Raw genomic sequence first — 18,151 nt, 5'->3', positions numbered from 1 at the left:
AACTACAGTATCAACAACAAAAAAGTAATTTAATCATAATTCAGTTGTTGTATCTTCTGAGCCAGTTACATTCATTTATTGTACATTTCTGCCCCTGAGTTTTATAATCCTACTTGATATCAAGTCTTCCATTCTACTTGTATTCCACAGACAGGAGACTCCTATCTGAATCATCCTTTCTATGCATTCTAGAAAGCTAGAAATGTAGACAGTTATCACAAGTCTTATCCAGTGCAGCCATCTCCTTTTGTAGTTCCACTGTTAGCTTCTCACTCACCTCCACAGTTCTTTAGTCCTTGAAACTTCATTCCAGACCTAGAACAAGAAGGGAAAGTAGAGTATGGTCAGCCAAAATGTAGTTAGCCGCTCACTTCCCAAGCCCTGTGGAGGGACTAAAGGCCAAATCACTCAATAAACCTCACCACGGTAATTAAGAGACAGATTCAGACATAAAAGCAATCAAATAATACGTAAGCACTAAATGGAGGTGGTAGGTAGTCAGGGCAGAGAAGTGATTACTGATCAAGTTTCAAAAAGACTGGCTGGAGCACTCTAGGGAGAAATAGGTGGGCAAAGATGTCAAAAAAGATGGGTATTTGGGCTGGGAAGGTGGCTCAGTGGTTGAGCACTTGCCTTGCATGCGTGAGGCCCTGGGTTCGATTCCTCAGCACCACATAAGCAAAAAGAAAAAAAGCCGGAAGTGGTGCTGTGGCTCAAGTGGTAGAGCGCTAGCCTTGAGCTGAAGAGCTGAGGGACAGCACCCAGGCCCAGAGTTCAGGCCCCACAACCGGACCCCCCCCCCAAAAAAAGATGGGTATTTGACCTTAATTAGAAAATAAGAGTCTGGTTGTAAAGGAATAGGGAAAGGAACTGGAAGTTGGCTTAGACCAAATTCCCAAAACCTTAATGAAAAAAAAATAAAAATTTGAGAACTCTCAATAAGGGAATAACAGGGCCAAAGTGTTCTTTGGGAAGATTGCTTTGGCTGCTACAAGGAGGGAGGACTGGAAATGAGATCAGAGAAGACTTTGTATGAAGGTGCAGCAATGAAGTAAATTAAGCTTTAACCAAGGAAATGTCCCTCAGGCCCAGGCCTGCATCCTAAATCTTTCTGGCCTCTTCATCTAGACACGCGAGATTCAGGTGCCTGAAGAGCTTCCATGAACAACCATCTAGAGAGAGCCTTAGGCAATCAAGCTTCTCTAAAGACCTCATAAATTTGTCTCACAAATGAGTTTTTCTAAGCCTTAGCAAAATGAATCAAGACCCTCGTTGGACCCACACTCCCACTTCAACAGCCTTCAGTCATCTACCAGATAAAGATTTCCTGGTCCTTAAAAAGTTTCTTTGGGCCAGTCGCCTGTGGCTCGAGCCTGTAATCCTAGCTACTTAGGAGGCTGAGATCTGAGGATCTTGGTTCAAAGTCAGCCCAGGCAGGAAAGGCTGTGAAACCGTTACCTCCAATAAACCACAAAAAAACAGGAAGTGGCACTGTGGCTCAAGTCGTAGAGCACTCACCTAGAGCTGAAGAGCTGAGAGATAGAGTTCAGGCCCAGAGTTCAAGGCCCATGACTGACCAAAAAAAAAAAAAAAAAAAAAAAGTTTCTTTGGTTAGTATGAATGTAAAGTTTGTATGTGCAAAATTAAGCCAAACAAAGATCTGGAAATTTTCTTTTTCTATTCTTATTGTCATTATGTGTGCTGGTCCTAAGGCTTGAACTTGGGGCCTGGGTGCTGTCCCTGAGCTTTTGTGCTCAAGGCTTATGCTCTACCACTGGAGCCACAACTCCACTTAAAAGTTTCTTTGCAGCTGGGCACTGGTGGCTCACGCCTGTAATCCTAGCTACTCAGGAGGCTGAGATCTGAGGATCACAGTTCAAAGCCAGCCCGGGCAGGGAAGTCCATGAGACTCTTATCTCCAATAAACAATCAGAAGACCAGAACTGGCACTGTGGCTCAAGTGGTAGATCATTAGCCATGAACTGAAGAGGGCAGGGACAGCACTCAGCCCCAGAGTTCAAGCCCTACAACTGACAAAAAAAGAAAAGTTGGTTCTACCGAAGGATGTAAGGCACCCCTCTTGCAAACTATGTCCCTAATATACCTTGCTTATTTCTGTGGAAACAATCAAGGATCCATTTCTAGACCTGTGTATGACAACTGACGAATCACCTCAAATAGCTGTGTGATATTAAGTTTCCTTATTAGTAACAGGTGACAACCAGTATTTTACTAGATACTGAGGCCTGTTATGAGCACTGAGAAGGAAGAAGCACAAGGGAGGGACAGAGCCCCTTCTTCCTCTGCTAGAGGGTCATGTGCTTATAATTGGCCTAGTACTGAACTTAAAAAACAGAACACAGATACTGGTAATGACTGATTCCAGAAAGGAAATCAAATTAATCCTACAGGTTCCTTTCCCAGCATTAGCTGGAGGACAAAAATGACTCTTGTCATTTTTGGTTGGACTGCCTGAAATGGTGTTGGGGTACATGACAGGAAGCATATGATCCTGCTGTGAGAGAGACACAGAGAGAGAGAGAGAGAGAGAGAGAGAGAGAGAGAGAAGGAGAGAGAGAGAGAGAAGGAGAGAGAGAGAGAGAGAGAGAGAAGGAGAGAGAGAGAGTGAGTATGAGTCTCCAACTTTCCTGCCTAGACTAGCTTTGGGCTGTGATCCACAGATCTTAGCCTCATAAGTAGCTAGGACTACAGGTAAGAACCACCAATACCTTGCTCAAAATATATATATATATAAGATACTTCAATGAAGATGAAAATTTTGTATGTAAAATTGTTTATAAGCCATGTACAGGAGTATTTACTTGTTAAATACATGCCTTTTGCATCTGTTTAAAGTAAGTTTTCAAGGAAAAATATTATTCTTGATGAATAAACAAAGTTCAATTAGATCTTTACTGTACTCACAATCCTCTATTTTTGCTCCCTCATTTCATAAGAGGGAAAACTGTATATCTGGAAACACACTTCTAAATATATCTTGTTCTTGAAACTTACTGAACTTGACACACAAAAAAGACAAGAAATGTTTCTAGTAAAGACATGAAAATGGCTTAAATAAAAAGTTGATTGAGGGCTGGGAGGTGGCTCAGTGGTAGAGCGCTTGCCTAACATGTATGAAGCCGTGGTTCAATTCCTCAGCACCACATATACAGAAAAAGCCGGAAGTGGGCACTGTGGCTCAAGTGGCAGAGCACTTGCCTTGAGCTGAAGAGCTGAGGGACAGCGCCCAGGCCCAGAGTTCAAGCCCCACAACCAAAAAAAAAAAAAAAAAAAAAAAAAAGTTTATTGAATTGCATCACCATTAAAAGTCAGTAAGCTGGGACTTAGTTGGTAGAGTGCTTGCCTAGCATGCACAAAGTCCTGGGTTAGATTCCTCAGTACCACATAAACAGAAAAAGCTAGAAGTGGCGCTGTGGCTCGAGTGGTAGAGTGCTAGCCTTGAGCAAAAGAAGCTCAAGGGCAGTGGCCAGGCCCAAAGTTCAAGTCCCAGGACTGGCAAAAAAAAACAAAAAGTCATGAGCTGTGGCTCATGTGGTAGAGCGCTAGCTTTGAGCAAAAAATTCAAGGACAATACTCAGGCCCTCAGTTCAAGCCCTAGTATCAACGTGAGTGTGCACACACATGCACACACACGCAGGCACAATAAAAGCCAGGAATATAAATGTCGGTAATTAGGAGGGAACAGTCAGATCCTGTTTCTTCCCCAGGGCCGGGTTTCCAGTGGCATGGGATTATAGTTGCCATGGTCTGACAGCTGATTACATGCCTGAAGAATTAGGTGATGTCTTCACTAAGTGTCCAAAGTGTCCAGAACCTTCGCCTGTATTGCCAAACTCTCCATCCAAGGAACCGTTATCAAATGAGCCCTTAGAAACCGGAGACCGTGCTACGTTTGAAGACTTTACGACTGGGAAGAGGAGTCGAAAACTGGAGCTCAGGAGGCTCTGGCCGGGCAATTTTTAACGTGTAACTGATGGGTATTCCGGTCGATGCCGCGGCCTTCCCGTGCAGTGGCAGGCTTGACGCCTCAGCCAGTGCTCGCAGAGGGGGCCCCCGCTGTGAAGCGGCAAAACCCCTCCGGCGGGGTGAGCCGGGCGGGGAAGCAGCAAGGGCTAGACCCGCAGGATTCAGTTAAGTTACCTCTGCGCCTGCGCCCCCGGGCGGCCCGGGCCGGGACGCGGGGCGGCCTCCGGCGGGGCGGCCTCCGGCGGGGCGTCAGCGCAGGCTGAGGGCCGGGGAAGGGAGCACAGGGCGCCCGGCCCAAAGGACGAGCAGCGCCCTCCCAAAAACGCGCTTTGGCAGGCACCGGGCCCCGGCGCCGGCCCGGAGCGCCCTTACCGTGTTCACCTGCGCGGCGCGCAGCAGGTCCGGCGCCTCCAGGAAGGAGAAAACGTGCAGAAGCTCGTCCACGCCCAGCCGGGAAACCATGCCGCCAACGGTCCGAGGCGGCCGCCTCCGCCGCCGCGCCGCGCCGCGCCGCCTGCCCGCGCGCCACACGCACGCCGCCCCCGCAGGCCCCGCCCACGCAGCCGCACTTCCGCCCCGCCCCCGAGGCGTGGTGCCCCCCACCACCGAGCTGAAATGCGGTGGGGGTACTTCCGCCCTCCCCCACACACCCCTTCCGCTCGTCTGTCTCCCGGAGGACCCTCACCCACCCTTTATACTGACGGTCAGGCCCTGCTCCTAGGCCTCAGGATTTCTCTTTCCATCACTGCCCCAACCGCTCAGTTCAAGATCAAGTTAAGGTCAAGATAAAATGAGTGGTGGTGTGCTCAGGGTAAACATCCTAGTAAGGGGAGTTGGGGGAGAGGGGAGGGAGGAGGGAACCTAAGAAGGTGGCTCAGTGGTAGAGCGCTTGCCTTGCATGCATGAGGCCCTGGGTTCGATTCCTCAGCACCACATAAGCAGCAAAACAAAAAACAAAAAAGAATCTTAGTAAGGCTATGTGAGAGGGAAGAGGTCAAGTCCAACTCATGACCAAGGGCAGGTTCTGGTCTAGAGACAGTCAGAATCAAGATCATTGTCAGTCAGGTAAATGTTCAGAGTTGATTCCAGGTTGACAGTTGAATGTTCAGTCAGGGCCAAGATCAAAATGAGGATAAAGTCAGGGCAGGGAAGATTTCATTAGGTTGAGCATGAGACTGTTAAATTCAGGGTAAGTTAAAAATCAAAAAGTAGGTATATGGGCTGGGAAGGTGGCTCAGTGGTAGAGCGCTTGCCTTGCATGCCTGAGGCCCTGGGTTCGATTCCTCAGCACCACATACGCAAAAAGAAAAAAGCCGGAAATGACGCTGTGGCTCAAGTGGTAGAGCGCTAGCCTTGAGCTGAAGAGCTGAGGGACAGCCCCACGACCAGACCCCCCCCCCAAAAAAAAGTAGGTATATTTTTATTTTTATTAACAAATTACCAGACTTGGTGACTATGTCAACATGCAATTATTATCATACAGTTCTGTAAGTCAGAAATCTGGCTTGAATTTTTTTTTTACATGAAACGTCTTTATTAAGACCACCCTATTTATCAGCATCTGAATGAAAATTTCAGATTAAATACTGCATTGTTTTCAGGATAGATATTTTAGTCAAACCCCTTTGAAGTTGAACAGACTTATTTGTAAGTCTACCTTGTACACTATGACCTACTTCCTCTCTCTGCATTGGACTCTGTTTTATCCAGTACACAAAGGCTACCTTTTTGTTGGCAGTTTAAAAAAAAGAACCTAAGGTTCAAAGATAATCACCAATACCCAAGACTTTTTAATACAAATTTCTTTTTTCAAAAAGGATATTTAAAGACCAGAATTGAAATACGACATTGTAGTCAACATAATGATGGAGGAGCAAGCATTGATGGCCCTGGAGAAGAGGAAGCTGTTCAATACAAAATATCTGTGGATCTAGAAAATATTGCTTCATTTTAAATAAATACAAGTGGAGAAAAATAAAAATGCATAAAATGGCTGTTTTCATAAATACATAAGTAAACAAGCTTGGGCTTTAAGAACAGTTGAATGTGTGGCATGTGTCCCATCACACCCACACGGAGGACAAACTGGCCACTGGCCACCAAACAATCCAAAAGATTGTTTTCCTGTTTGGACAAAGAAAATTCTCAAAATAACCAACTGATGCCAGGCCAAAATTACCCCGTATAACTTGGACAGGAAGGCCACTTCTGGTCAGCAGGAATCCATTCTCTGCAAAGCATCTACTGCTGGTGACTCTCCGCAGTCCTCTTCCCTTCCCTGCTGCCCCTCTGTGGCTCAGAAGTCGCTCACACTTCCTTCCATGCCAGCTCACACTTAGCACTCCAACACACAGAACCAAACAGTGGGGAGCAAACACAGCAGCCAGAAGGAACACATCTAGTCCTCCCAGGGAGGGAGGGCTCGTCCTAGAGGCCTTATCTCTTGTCAGGCCAAGGGAGCCTGTGTCTGGGCTCCCAATAGGAACCCATGTGGAAATGGTCACCCACTGAAACTCACAGGGTCTACAATACAAATTCTGGCTTGAATTTCTTTGGACCCAAATTAAGGGTTGCTCCATGAGATTACTATTCCCAATTAATTCCTTTCCTTGCTTATTAAAATTGGTTTGGTTTTTTTCTTTTTTTGGTCCAGTTGTGGGGCCTGAACTCTGGGCCTGGGCACTGTCCCTCAGCTCTTCAGCTCAAGGCTAGTGCTCTACCACTTGAGCCACAGCGCCACTTCCGGCTTTTTTCTTTTTGCTTATGTGGTGCTGAGGAATCGAACCCAGGGCCTCAGGCATGCAAGGCAAGCACGCTACCACTGACCCACCTTCCCAGCCCCATCTTTGATTATTAAAATTGTTAATTCACTTCCTTATTAAAATTGTTGGTTCAATTCAATTTTTTGTGTTTTGAGAATGAAGATTCTAAAAGCCAGGCATGCCGGTATATTCTTGTAATTCCAGCACTTAGGAGACTGAGGCTGGAGGATGGTGACATCCAAACTAATTGAGCAACACAGCAAGTTGTATTTTTCAAAAATCAAAGAGGGGCTGGGAAGATGGTTCAGTGGTAGAGTGTTTGCCTTGCATGCATGAGGAACTGGGTTCCATTCCTCAGTACCACATAAACAGCAAAAGCTGTAAGTGGCACTGTGGCTCAAGTGGAAGAGTGCTATCCTTGAACAAAAACTGAAGCTCAGTGCCCAGGCCCTTAGTTCAAGCTCTAGGACTGGAAAAAAAAAAAGAAAAAGGAAAAAAATCATTATTTACTCAAGTAATTAGAATTCCCAGTGCTCTTTATTCTTAGTGTAAATGTAGATTTCCACCTGCTGTCATTTTTCTTGGAACATTTAGGTACTGATGAATTCTTTCAAATTTACATGTTTGGATACACCTTAGTTTTTCCTTTGTAGCCATCTCTTTGTCTGTGGAGAATATTTTCCTAAGTCTCCCACAGATACCAAATTCTCAGCTGTTCAAATCTCATACATAAAATGATCAGCATATATATGTGTGTGTATATATATATGTGTGTGTGTGTGAGTGTGTATATATATATAAGATGCCCAACCTCTTGCACAACTGAAATCATCTGTGCATTACTTAAAAGTTTGAATGTAATATCATTGTTATGGAAATCATTGTTGTTGTTGTTGTTGTTGTTTTTTGGGGGGGGGTCCAGTTGTGGGGTCTGAACTCTGGGCCTGGGCGCTGTTCCTCAGCTCTTCAGCTCAAGGCTAGCGCTCTACCACTTGAGCCACAGCGCCACTTCCAGCTTTTTTCTTTTTGCTTATATGGTGCTAAGGAATCGAACCCAGGGCCTCAGGCTTGCAAGGCAAGCGCTCTACCACTGAGCCACCTTCCCATCCCTCATTGTTATATTACATTATTTGTCTGTTGTTCAATTATTTTTTTAACTTGTAGCTCATGGCTACAATCCTAGCTACTCAAGAGGCTGAGATCTCAGGATCACTGTGAAAGTCCATGAAACTCATCTCCTATTATTTTTTATTTTAGACATTTTTTTCTTGAGTTTATTCTGAAAAGCAGTTGAGTCAAGCTCCTTGGGTTGGCGGGACCTCGTTTGGATCCATGGTCTTTGCTGAAATATGACTGTTCTTTGTTTTTTTTGTTTGTTTGGGGTTTTGTTTTTTTGGGGGTCCGATCGTAGGGCCTGAACTCTGGGCCTGGGCGCTGTCCCTCAGCTCTTCAGCTCAAGGCTAGCACTCTACCACTTGAGCCACAGCGCAACTTCCGGCTTTTTTCTTTTTGCTTATGTGGTGCTGAGGAATCGAACCCAGGGCCTCATGCATGCAAGGCAAGCGCTCTACCACTGAGCCACCTTCCCAGCCCCTGTTCTTTGTTTTTTTATTGAGGATGCATCAGACCTTTTTTGTGTGTGTTAAAGTCTAGAAAAATCGGGTTTCATTTTAACAGAGAGTTCAGGGCTGCAGGTAAGAGTTGTTTTGAGTACTGGAGAAGAGTGTGTGAATTGCTCAAGAAAATCAACATGACTCTATGGTTATGCTAACAGCTTTCTCTGCTTTTCCTGTACTGTGCCTGCAGATAAATATGTTATGTATGCAGAAATCAGGCCTTTATATTCAGTTTTTTTTCACGTGATGTTGAATGAAGGGCTTCAAAGTTCTTCCAAAACCAGGAATGTGAACTGCATATGAATTCATTTTGTCACTTTCAAGTGGAAAATTTTCTCGAATATTCCAACATTTCATTCCACTGGCTCCAAATAAGATGCTTCTCAATTATGATATCAACTTTTTTCTCCTTTCACAGAGGGAGAAATATGAAAACTACAATTTAAATGAGCAGATTTGATACAGTAAGCAAACAGAACCACTGTTTAAATTTAGAAGTCATATAATTGCCTTTGTAAGGAAAAGCTGAAAGTTTCCAACATTAGCGGTACCTTAAGAATATCACCAAAAAAATCATTCCAAAAACTAAAGTATTCTGGCTTGGTAGAAGACAAATAAAATGTTAGATTCAGGTCATCAAAGAGAGTTGCTTTCAAGGGGTCACAATGGCCCTGTGATCCCGGGCCACTATGGTCTTCACATTGGTACTTTAAGGAAAACCACCTGCTTTGCTCTTCAGTCAGAAGGAATGTTGCTGTGGTTCACTTCATGTGATCCCTGGCAGGCAAACTGAGGTACTGGAGACTGTCAGAGAAACAGTAACACCAATATATCCCTCCTCTATGATTTTATTTCTTCTCATCCTTTAAGAAGTTAATCACATTTACTATGCTGTTTTCTTCACTAATTCATCAATAATTATGTTCCCTTTTATCCTGGTAATTTTTGCTGAGATCAATTTTTACCTCTTTGAAACTGTTCATATTCTTATTAATTGTATTAAAGAATAAGGCATCAAGGAGAGAGGACTTAGTGCCATCTGTGCCCCAAACAATATTGGACTTGCATTTTGTTATTCGGCTGTTTCTGTTACCTCCACACTGATCACAGAACTATAATGCAGTTGATGTCCATAATTTACTCACAGTCCTTTACTTTCTTCTCCTTGGTTCCTGTGGAAATTTATTGTTGTTGTTGTTGGCTGTAGGGCTTGAACTCTGGGCCTGGGCGCTGTCCTTGAGCTCTTTAGCTCAAGGCTAGAGCTTTACCACTTGAGCCACAGTGCCACTTGTGGCTTTTTCTGTGTATGTGGTACTGAGGAATCAAACCCGGGGCTTCATGCATGCTAGGCAAGCACTCTACCACTAAGCCACATTCCCAACCTCCTATGGAAATTCTTGGCTTGAGTTTGGAAATTGACAGCTGTGTCTCTTGCATATTGAGAAAAACCAACTCAGGTTCTTGTCCTTCTTGCAGTTCCTGTTGAGGCACAGGATAAAAGGCTTCCTAAGTCTTTTATCTTGTGATCCATGAATTGCAAACTAATTGAATTTTGTCACATTTAGTGGAAAATAAGTCTAAAGAAAATAAGCTTTGCCTTTCCATTTTGTCTTTCCTCTGGACACTCAGAATGATAGTTAGCTCGTTTCCACACGTTTCTTCTTCCAGAGAAGAAAAGCATTAAAGGCTCTCCATGGGGGCAAAGTTCAACTTCTAACTACTGCTCAGGACATCATTCAAGAAAAACTGCTTCCACAATTTCATAGCTCCAGAGCTCAAGGCTTTCCTGCTTCTCCAAGATGGGGAGGAGGGTCATTGAAAAGTGGAGCACTGCTGGGCGCTGGTGGCTCACGCCTGTAATCCTAGCTACTCAGGAGGCTGAGATCTGAGGATCGCGGTTCAAAGCCAGCCCGGGCAGGAGAGACCGTGAGACTCCTATCTCCAATAAACCACCAGAAAACCGGAAGTGGCGCTGTAGCTCAAGTGGTAGAGAGCTAGCCTTGAGCTGAAGAGCTGAGGGACAGCGCCCAGGCCCAGAGTTCAAGCCCCACGACCGACAAAAAAAAAAAAAAAAAAAAGAAAGAAAGAAAGAAAGAAAAGTGGAGCACTGACTTCCATCATCATACCTCCCTCACCTGGACACCTCTCTGCAGCCCAACAGATATCAGCTCAAGCTGCACTGGAAAACCAATTTCAAAATCCATCAATGACTTCCTACCTGGAGGCTGCTCAGTCCAGAACTTGTTGCAGTATTCATGGAGCAGGATCACTACAATGTGCAGTGTTCACTAAGGATCACTTTAGGCCTACCCCACTGATCACACTTGCTGGGAGGGGCTTGAAGGGCTGAGACAGACACTTGGTTTTCTGTACATTTTCATTTTTCTTATTCCTTCCATTTCAAGAAATGAAGGGCTCTAAATGAAGTGCTGTGGCTCCAGGCCATCAGGTGCTCAAACCCATGGCCCCATCATAGTTACCAGCACTAGTTCTTCCACAGTGGCAGCCCCTCCACAACCCAGGATGGTAATGTCCACCTTCAGTCAAGCTTATACCTGGACACACTACTTGGGATGACAGACTCATCTCCAATTATTAACCTTTGGGGGGGGTGGAGAGGAGGGTAGAAGTGGAAGGGTGGCTCAAATGGTAGAGCCCTACCCATGAGCAAAAGAGCTCAGAGACAGCACTCAGGCCCTGGGTTCAAGCCCCAGAACTGGCATACACAAAAAATTATGCCAGTCCTGAGGCTTGAATTTAGGGCCTCATACTCTTGCTTCACTTTTTCACTCAAGGCTGGTGCTCTACCACTTGAGCCATACATATGCTTCCAGCCTTTTACTAAGATTTGTCTGCCTAGGCTGGCTTTTTTTGTTGTTGTTGTTGGTCGTAGGGCTTGAACTCTAGGCCTGGACGCTGTCCCTAAGCTCTTCAGCTCAAGGCTAGCTCTCTACCACTTGAGCCACAGTGCCACTTCTGGTTTTCTGGTGGTTTACTGGAGATAAGAGTCTCACGAACTTTCATGCCCAGGCTGGCTTTGAACTGTGATCCTCAGACCTCAGCCTCCTGAGTAGTTAGGATTACAGGTGTGAGCCACAGGAGCTGGGCTCCTAGGCTGGCTTTGAACCATGATTCTCAGATCTCAGTCTCTGGAGTATCTAGGATTGCAGGTGTGCACCACTGATGCTCTGCTCAAATATTTTTTTATCTGGATTGGGTCAATCTGCAGATGGAAAATCCAAAGATGCAAAGGGCCATTTTGGCTACTGGAGGCTGAGGTGGAGAATTTCAAGTTTGGCAGTCTTGAGGTAAGCTTTGAGAGGGATCAGCCTGAGTTACTTGGTGAGTCCCTGACTCAAAACCACACCTCATTCCTTAAGAAAAAAAAAATTGTAAGATAAAATTCTCGATTTTCTTTAAATGACCACTACCAAGTATTGATGTTTTGTTCTTTTATATTCATCATCATCATAATGTAATTTTTTATAATATCCTTATTAAATTTCAGAATTGGAATCACAAAATAACCTCAGTATGTTTCTTTTTCTATGCCCAAGTATCCTGGTGCTCTGCTCAGTACCTGGTTTAATTCAGCAGCTATCTGGATCTAAAGATGCATTATGCAAGTAATTTTATCTGGATGTTCAATTTCCTTAACAGTTTTAAGACAGCTTAATTTCCTTGGTTTTGGTTATTATAAATTGCATTTTTCTGTGAAAGTGTTTTACCCACATTTCAAATTTATAAACACTGTTATATTCTTGTATTTTGAAATCTTTTTTTTTTCTTTTTCTTTTTTATTTTTTTTATTTTTTTTTTAATTTTATTTTATTTTATTTGAGAACATACTGTACAGAGGGGTTACAATTACATTGGCAGGATAATGCATACATTTCTTACCAAGCATTGCAGCCTCCTCCTTTGTTTACCCTTCACCTCCCTTCCCAGCCTCCCCCCTCCCCCCCACTGTATTTTGAAATCTTAATTTTCCTTTTTGTTTTTTGGGTTTTTCTTTTTTTTTTTTTTTTTTGTCTGTCATAGGGGCTGGAACTCTGGGATAGGTGCTGTCCCTCTGCTCTTCAGCTTAAGACAAGCCCTTTACCTCTTTTTTTTTTTTTTTTTTTTTTTTTTTTTTTTTTTTGTCGGTCGTGGGGCTTGAACTCTGGGCCTGGGCACTGTCCCTCAGCTCTTCAGCTCAAGGCGAGCGCTCTACCACTTGAGCTACAGCGCCACTTCCAGTTTTCTGGTGGTTTATTGGAGATAGGAGTCTCACGGTCTCTCCTGCCCGGGCTGGCTTTGAACCGCGATCCTCAGATCTCAGCCTCCTGAGTAGCTAGGATTACAGGCGTGAGCCACCAGCGCCCGGCTAAGCCCTTTACCTCTTGAGCCACAGTACCACTGCCGGTTTTCTGGTGTCTAATTATTATTATTATTATTATTATTATTATTATTATTGGAGATAAGAGTCTCATGGACTTTCTTGCCAAGGCTGGCTTTGAACTGCCATCCTCAGATCTCAGCCTCCTGAGTAGCTAGGATTACAGGTGTGAGCCACCAGTGCCCAGCTTGCACTCTGACATTTCTTTTTCTTTTTTGGGGGGGAGGATGGGGAGGGAAAGGTCCGGTCGTGGGGCCTGAACTCTGGGCCTGGGCACTGCCCCTCAGCTCTTCAGCTCAAGGCTAGCACTCTACCACTTGAGCCACAGCACCACTTCCGGCTTTTTTCTTTTTGCTTATGTGGTGCTGAGGAATCGAACCCAGGGCCTCATACATGCAAGGCAAGCACTCTACCACTGAGCTACCTTCCCAGCCCACACTCTGACATTTCTGACATTGAGAATTTGTCCTTTTCTCTTTCTCTTTCTTTATCAACAATCACCCAAATTTTGTTATCTAATTCTTAGAAGAATGTTTAACTTTGTTGCTCTACATTTCATAATTTTCTATTCTATTATTGTTTTATTTCTATTTAGTTAAATATAATTGCTTTTATTAAAATTGTGGTAGGGCTGGGAATGTGGCTTAGTGGTAGAGTGCTTGCCTAGCACTCATGAAGCCCTGGGTTTGATTCCTCAGTACCACATAAAGAGAAAAAGCTAGAAATGGTGCTGTGGCTCAAGTGGTAGAGTGCTAGCCTTGAGCAAAAAGCTCAAGGGCAGTGCCCAGGCCATGAATTCAAGCCCCAGAACTGGCAAAAAAATAAATATAGATAAATAAATAAAAATAAAAAATTGTGGTAGATGCACAGATTATTTTCAGCCTTTTTCTTTTTCTTCTTTGGTGCAAACAATTGAAACTAGGCTGGGTGCTGGTGGCTCACACTTGTAATCCTAGCTACTCAGGAGTCTGAGATCTGAGGATTGTGGTTCAAAGCCAGCCTGGGCAGGAAAGTCCCTGAGACTCGTATCTCCAATAAACCACTAGAAAACTGGAAGTGGTGCTGTGGCTCAAGTGGTAGAGCACTCGCCTTGAGCTGAAGAGCACAATGACAGAGCCCACGCCCAGAGTTCAAGCCCCACGACCGACCAAAAAAAAAAAAAAGAATTGAAACTACGTCTTGTGCATGCTAAGCACACATTCTACCACTAACTATATGCCTAGCCTCCAGCCCTATTTCTGTAGTAATGGAGATCTAATTAAGGGCCTCACTCATGCTAGGCAAATACTCTACTTGTGCCACATTAGTAGTCTTAGCTGGCCTGGAACTCCTGGTAATCCTCTTGACTCAGCCTTCTAAGTAACTGAGATTACAAATGACGCTGGTTAATTACTCAGTGTCTTTTGTTGTTGGTGGTGGTAGTGGTTGTGGGGCCTGAACTCTGGGCCTGGGCACTGTCCCTCAGCTCTTCAGCTCAAGACTAGCCCTCTACCACTTGGGCCACAGCCCCACTTCTGGCTTTTTCTGCTTTTGTGGTGCTGAGGAATCAAATCTAGGCCCCCATGCATGCAAGGTAGGCACGCTACCACTGAGCCACCTTTCCAGCCCTATTCAATGTCTTGACCAAACTTCACTAAGGATTTTCTTTGTGCCTTAGACTCTTAACTTTGGTGCATCTCTAAGCTTAGACAAGCTTTTAATGGCTCATCCAAGAATTTGTAGACAATAGACAATAAACATTCCTGAAAAATCATCTTGATCATGATGTCTGCTTATTCCTAGTTCCTTCTTCCCTCTTCTGGAAAGTCTCTATTTGCACTGTTCATCTCTCAGAAAAGACCTTTTCCATATTTTAGATGCTCAGCTCCTGAGATTGCAGTGTTCCTTACTGGAATTGTCTTTTCTGATGGCTTCTCAAGACTGGGTTGATTTTTAAGAATATATACCATTAAGTCAATTTGATTACCTATTTGGTCAAATTGCCTTATTTTTTTATATTATTTTTTCTTCTTGTGCTGTTTTGTGAGAGGGCTATGTTTTTATTTATTTTTATTTTTGTCAGTCGTGGGGCTTGAACTCTGGGCCTGGGCACTGTCCCTCAGCCCTTCAGCTCAAGGCTAGCACTCTACCACGTGAGCCACAGCAACACCTCTGGTTTTTTGAGTGGTTTATTGGAGATAAGAGTCTCACGGACTTTCCGGCCAGGGCTGGCTTTTAACTGTGATCCTCAGATCTCAGCTTCCTGAGTAGCTAGGATTATAGGCATGAGCCACCAGCGCCTGGTAAGAGGGCTATTTTGGGGGGGGGGGGGGTTGGGGAGGGGTCCGGTCTTAGGGCCTAAACTCTGGGCCTGGGCGCTGTCCAGCTCTTCAGCTCAAGGCTAGCACTCTACCACTTGAGTCACAGCACCACTTCCAGCTTTTTCTCTTTTTGCTTATGTGGTGCTGGGGAATTGAACCCAGGGCCTCATGCATGCAAGGCAAGCGCTCTACCACTGAGCCACCTTCCCAGCCCCTGAGAGGGCTATTTTTAAGCCAACTTTTTAGTTCTTTTACTATTTCTATTTATCTCAAAATTTAAAGACTCGAGCTTGTAGCCAACCTAGCAACACAAAGACCAAGTCTCAGAAAACAAAAACATCAAACAATGAGACTATATTGTTACGTGCATACAAATGTAGCAAATTTTGCCAGCTCATTGAATATATCTATTAAAATTTAATGTTTACCCCTGCTTATTCTCTTTGCCTTAAAATCTGTTTGATATAAAAATACAATTTTTATCCTTTCATTTGTAAATTTCTAGTATTTGCATTTTATATTTCTCTCTTGAAAATACATTTCTAAGAAATGTGATTTCTCTTGAAAATGCAATTCCAGGAAATGAGGCACATGACTATAATCCCAGCAATAGGGAAGCTGAAGCAGGATTGTGAACTTAAGGCCAGCCTGGATTGCACAGTATAACTGTCTCAATCCCTTGCCCCTCCCTGCCAAAACATACCAGCTTCACTTCCTTTTCTGAGATGACAATCATTGTCTCAGATCATTTACTCTGTTTACATCTAAATTACTGATATTTTTAGTTTAAAACTACCATCTTACTATGTGCCAGATATACAATACATACCTTCTATATTTTTCCATTTTTCCTTGAAGCTCTGAATATTGCATACTTTATTCTAACTCTATTATTACTCCCAGAAAGTACTAGTAGGGCCCTAAGCATGCAGAATTGTAGAATAGTCTATGCCTAGAAAACAATTTGGAAATCCTAGTTTCCTGTTGTTGCCTATGTATATTCTTCTTCTTCTTTTTTTTTTTTTTGGTTGGTTGGTCATGGGGCTTGAACTTTGGGCCTGGGTGCTCTCAGCAATTGAGTTCAAGGCCAGCACTCTACCACTTGTACCATTGTGCCACTTCTGGTTTTCTGGTGGTTTATTGGAGATAAGAGTCTCCTTGACTTTCCTGCCTGGGCTGGCTTTGAATCATGATCCTGAGTAGCTAGAATTATAGGCATGAACCACCAGCACCCAGCTGCTTATGTATATTCTTTTTTTTTTTTTGCGGTGGGGGTGGGGAGGGGGTTCCAGTCGTGGGGCCTGAACTCTGGGCCTTTGCGCTGAGTTTGACCACAGCTTAGTCTACAGAAGATATGGCCAGAGAAATAAACAGGCCAGATCATGGAAGCATCAGAATTTTCTGAAAGGAACATCTGGTGTTTAGTCTTCCCCTCCTCACTGACAGGCCAGTGGCCATAGTGCTATTAGTCAGATGCTCACAGAAAAATTTATGTATATGAAAACTACTTTAAAAATAAAGGATTGGGGGCTGGGAAGGTGGCTCAGTGGTAGAGCACTTGCCTTGCATGCATGAGGCCCTGGGTTCCATTCCTCAGCACCACATAAGCAAAAAAAAAAAGCCGGAAGTGGCGCTGTGGCTCAAGTGGTAGAGCACTAGCCTTGAGCTGAAGAGCTGTGAGACAGCACCCAGGCCCAGAGTTCAGGCCCCAGGACCGGACCCCAAAAAAAAAAAAAAAACACCAAAAAATAAATAAATAAAGGATTGTAGCCAGGCACTGGTGGATCATGCCCATAATCCTAGCAACTAAGGAGACTTGGATTTGAGAATTGTACCAGGCCAGGCAGGAAAATCCATGAGACTCTTGTCTCCAATTAACAAGCAAAGATGTAGAAATAGAAGTGTGGCTCATATGATGAGTGCTAGCCTTGAGCAAAAGAGTTAAGGGAGAGAGTCCTAGCCCAGTGTTTAAGCCCCAAAACCAGCACACACAAAAATAATAATAATAAATAAAGGATTGCTGCTGGGCACAGTGGCTCAAGCCTGTAACCCTAGCTGCTCTAGAAGCAGGGATCAGAGTCTGAGGCCAGCCTTACATAAGTTTGTGAGGGGACTGGGAATGTGGCTTATTGGTAGAATGCTTGCCTAGCATGTATGAAGCCCTGGGTTTGATTCTTCAGTAGCACATGAACAGAAAAAAGCCAGAAGTGGCTCTTTGGCTCAAGCAATAGACTACTAGCCTCGAGCAAAAGAAGCTCAGGGACAGTGCCCCGGTCAGGTTCAAGCTACAGGACTGTGCGGGGAAGTGGAACTGTGGATTAAATGGTAAAGTGATAGCCTTAAGCACAAAGAGGCTCAGGAACAGACCGAGGCCCTGAGCTCAAGCCCCAGGGAGGGAAAAAAAGTTTGTGAGACGATTCCATCTCAATCAATGACTGGGGATCCCTGTCATTTCCAGTGACATGGGGATGCAGAAGTAGAAGGATCACAGCCTCAGAAAGCCCAAGTATAAAGTGAGACCCTACCTCAAATATAACCAAGATGTTGGGCGCCAATGGCTCATGCCTATAATCCTAGCTACTCAGGAAGCTGAGATCTGAGAATTGCAGTTCAAAGCCAGCCCAGGCAGTAAAGTCCATAAGATTCTTATCTCCAATTAATCACCAGAAAACCACAAGTGGAGCTGTGGCTCACAGTGGTAGAATCTTGAGCCAAAAACCTGAGTTCAAGCCCACAATTGAAAAAATAAGGTAAAAAAGGCTGACGGCATGGTTTTAATGGTAGAGCACCTGCCTTATAATCATGAGACCTTGAGTTCATTCCAATTACTTGTAAAAAAAAATTTTAAGACTAAAAGATTGCTGCCAAGGGCTGGGAAGGTGGCTCAGTGGTAGAGTGCTTACCTTGCATGCATGAGGCCCTAGGTTCGATTCCCCAACACCACATAAGCAGAAGTGGTGCTGTGGCTCAAGTGGTAGAGTGCTCACCTTGAGCTGAAGAGCTGAGGGACAGCGCCCAGGCCCAGAGTTCAAGCCCCACGACTGACCAAAAAAAAAAAAAAAGATTGCTGCCAAGTGCCAGTGGCTCATGCCTGTAATCCTAGCTACT

At 44.3% G+C, this 18,151-nt stretch overlaps 1 protein-coding gene across 11 annotated transcripts in view; it reads right to left on the bottom strand.

Moving 5' to 3' along the window:
- LOC138834718 (putative serine protease 47) overlaps positions 1–4,496 on the bottom strand; it is a 50,283-nt gene extending 45,787 nt beyond the window's left edge. For 4 of the 11 annotated variants that reach the window (XR_011374241.1, XM_070033358.1, XM_070033362.1 and 1 more), the window contains exons 1-2: positions 4,360–4,494; positions 278–315 (exon numbers count right to left, since the gene is read on the bottom strand). Coding sequence is in view for 9 of the 11 variants with exons in the window: in XM_070033358.1 (XP_069889459.1) it covers positions 278–315; positions 4,360–4,449 (128 nt within the window). In the remaining 2 variants the exon portion in view is untranslated. Of the gene's footprint in view, positions 1–277; positions 316–1,518; positions 1,573–4,359 lie in introns of all 11 variants that reach the window. The other 7 variants (XM_070033360.1, XM_070033364.1, XM_070033367.1 and 4 more) reach the window with 5 other exon arrangements.
- Between the last annotated feature and the right edge of the window lie 13,655 nt (positions 4,497–18,151).

The sequence above is a fragment of the Dipodomys merriami genome, unplaced genomic scaffold (assembly GCF_024711535.1).
Source record: "Dipodomys merriami isolate MVZ:Mamm:240054 unplaced genomic scaffold, mDipMer1.0.p SCAF_22, whole genome shotgun sequence".
NCBI lineage: Eukaryota > Metazoa > Chordata > Mammalia > Rodentia > Heteromyidae > Dipodomys > Dipodomys merriami.
The sequence above is the reverse complement of the archived record's forward strand: the minus strand, read 5'-3'. Positions and strand labels throughout refer to the sequence as shown.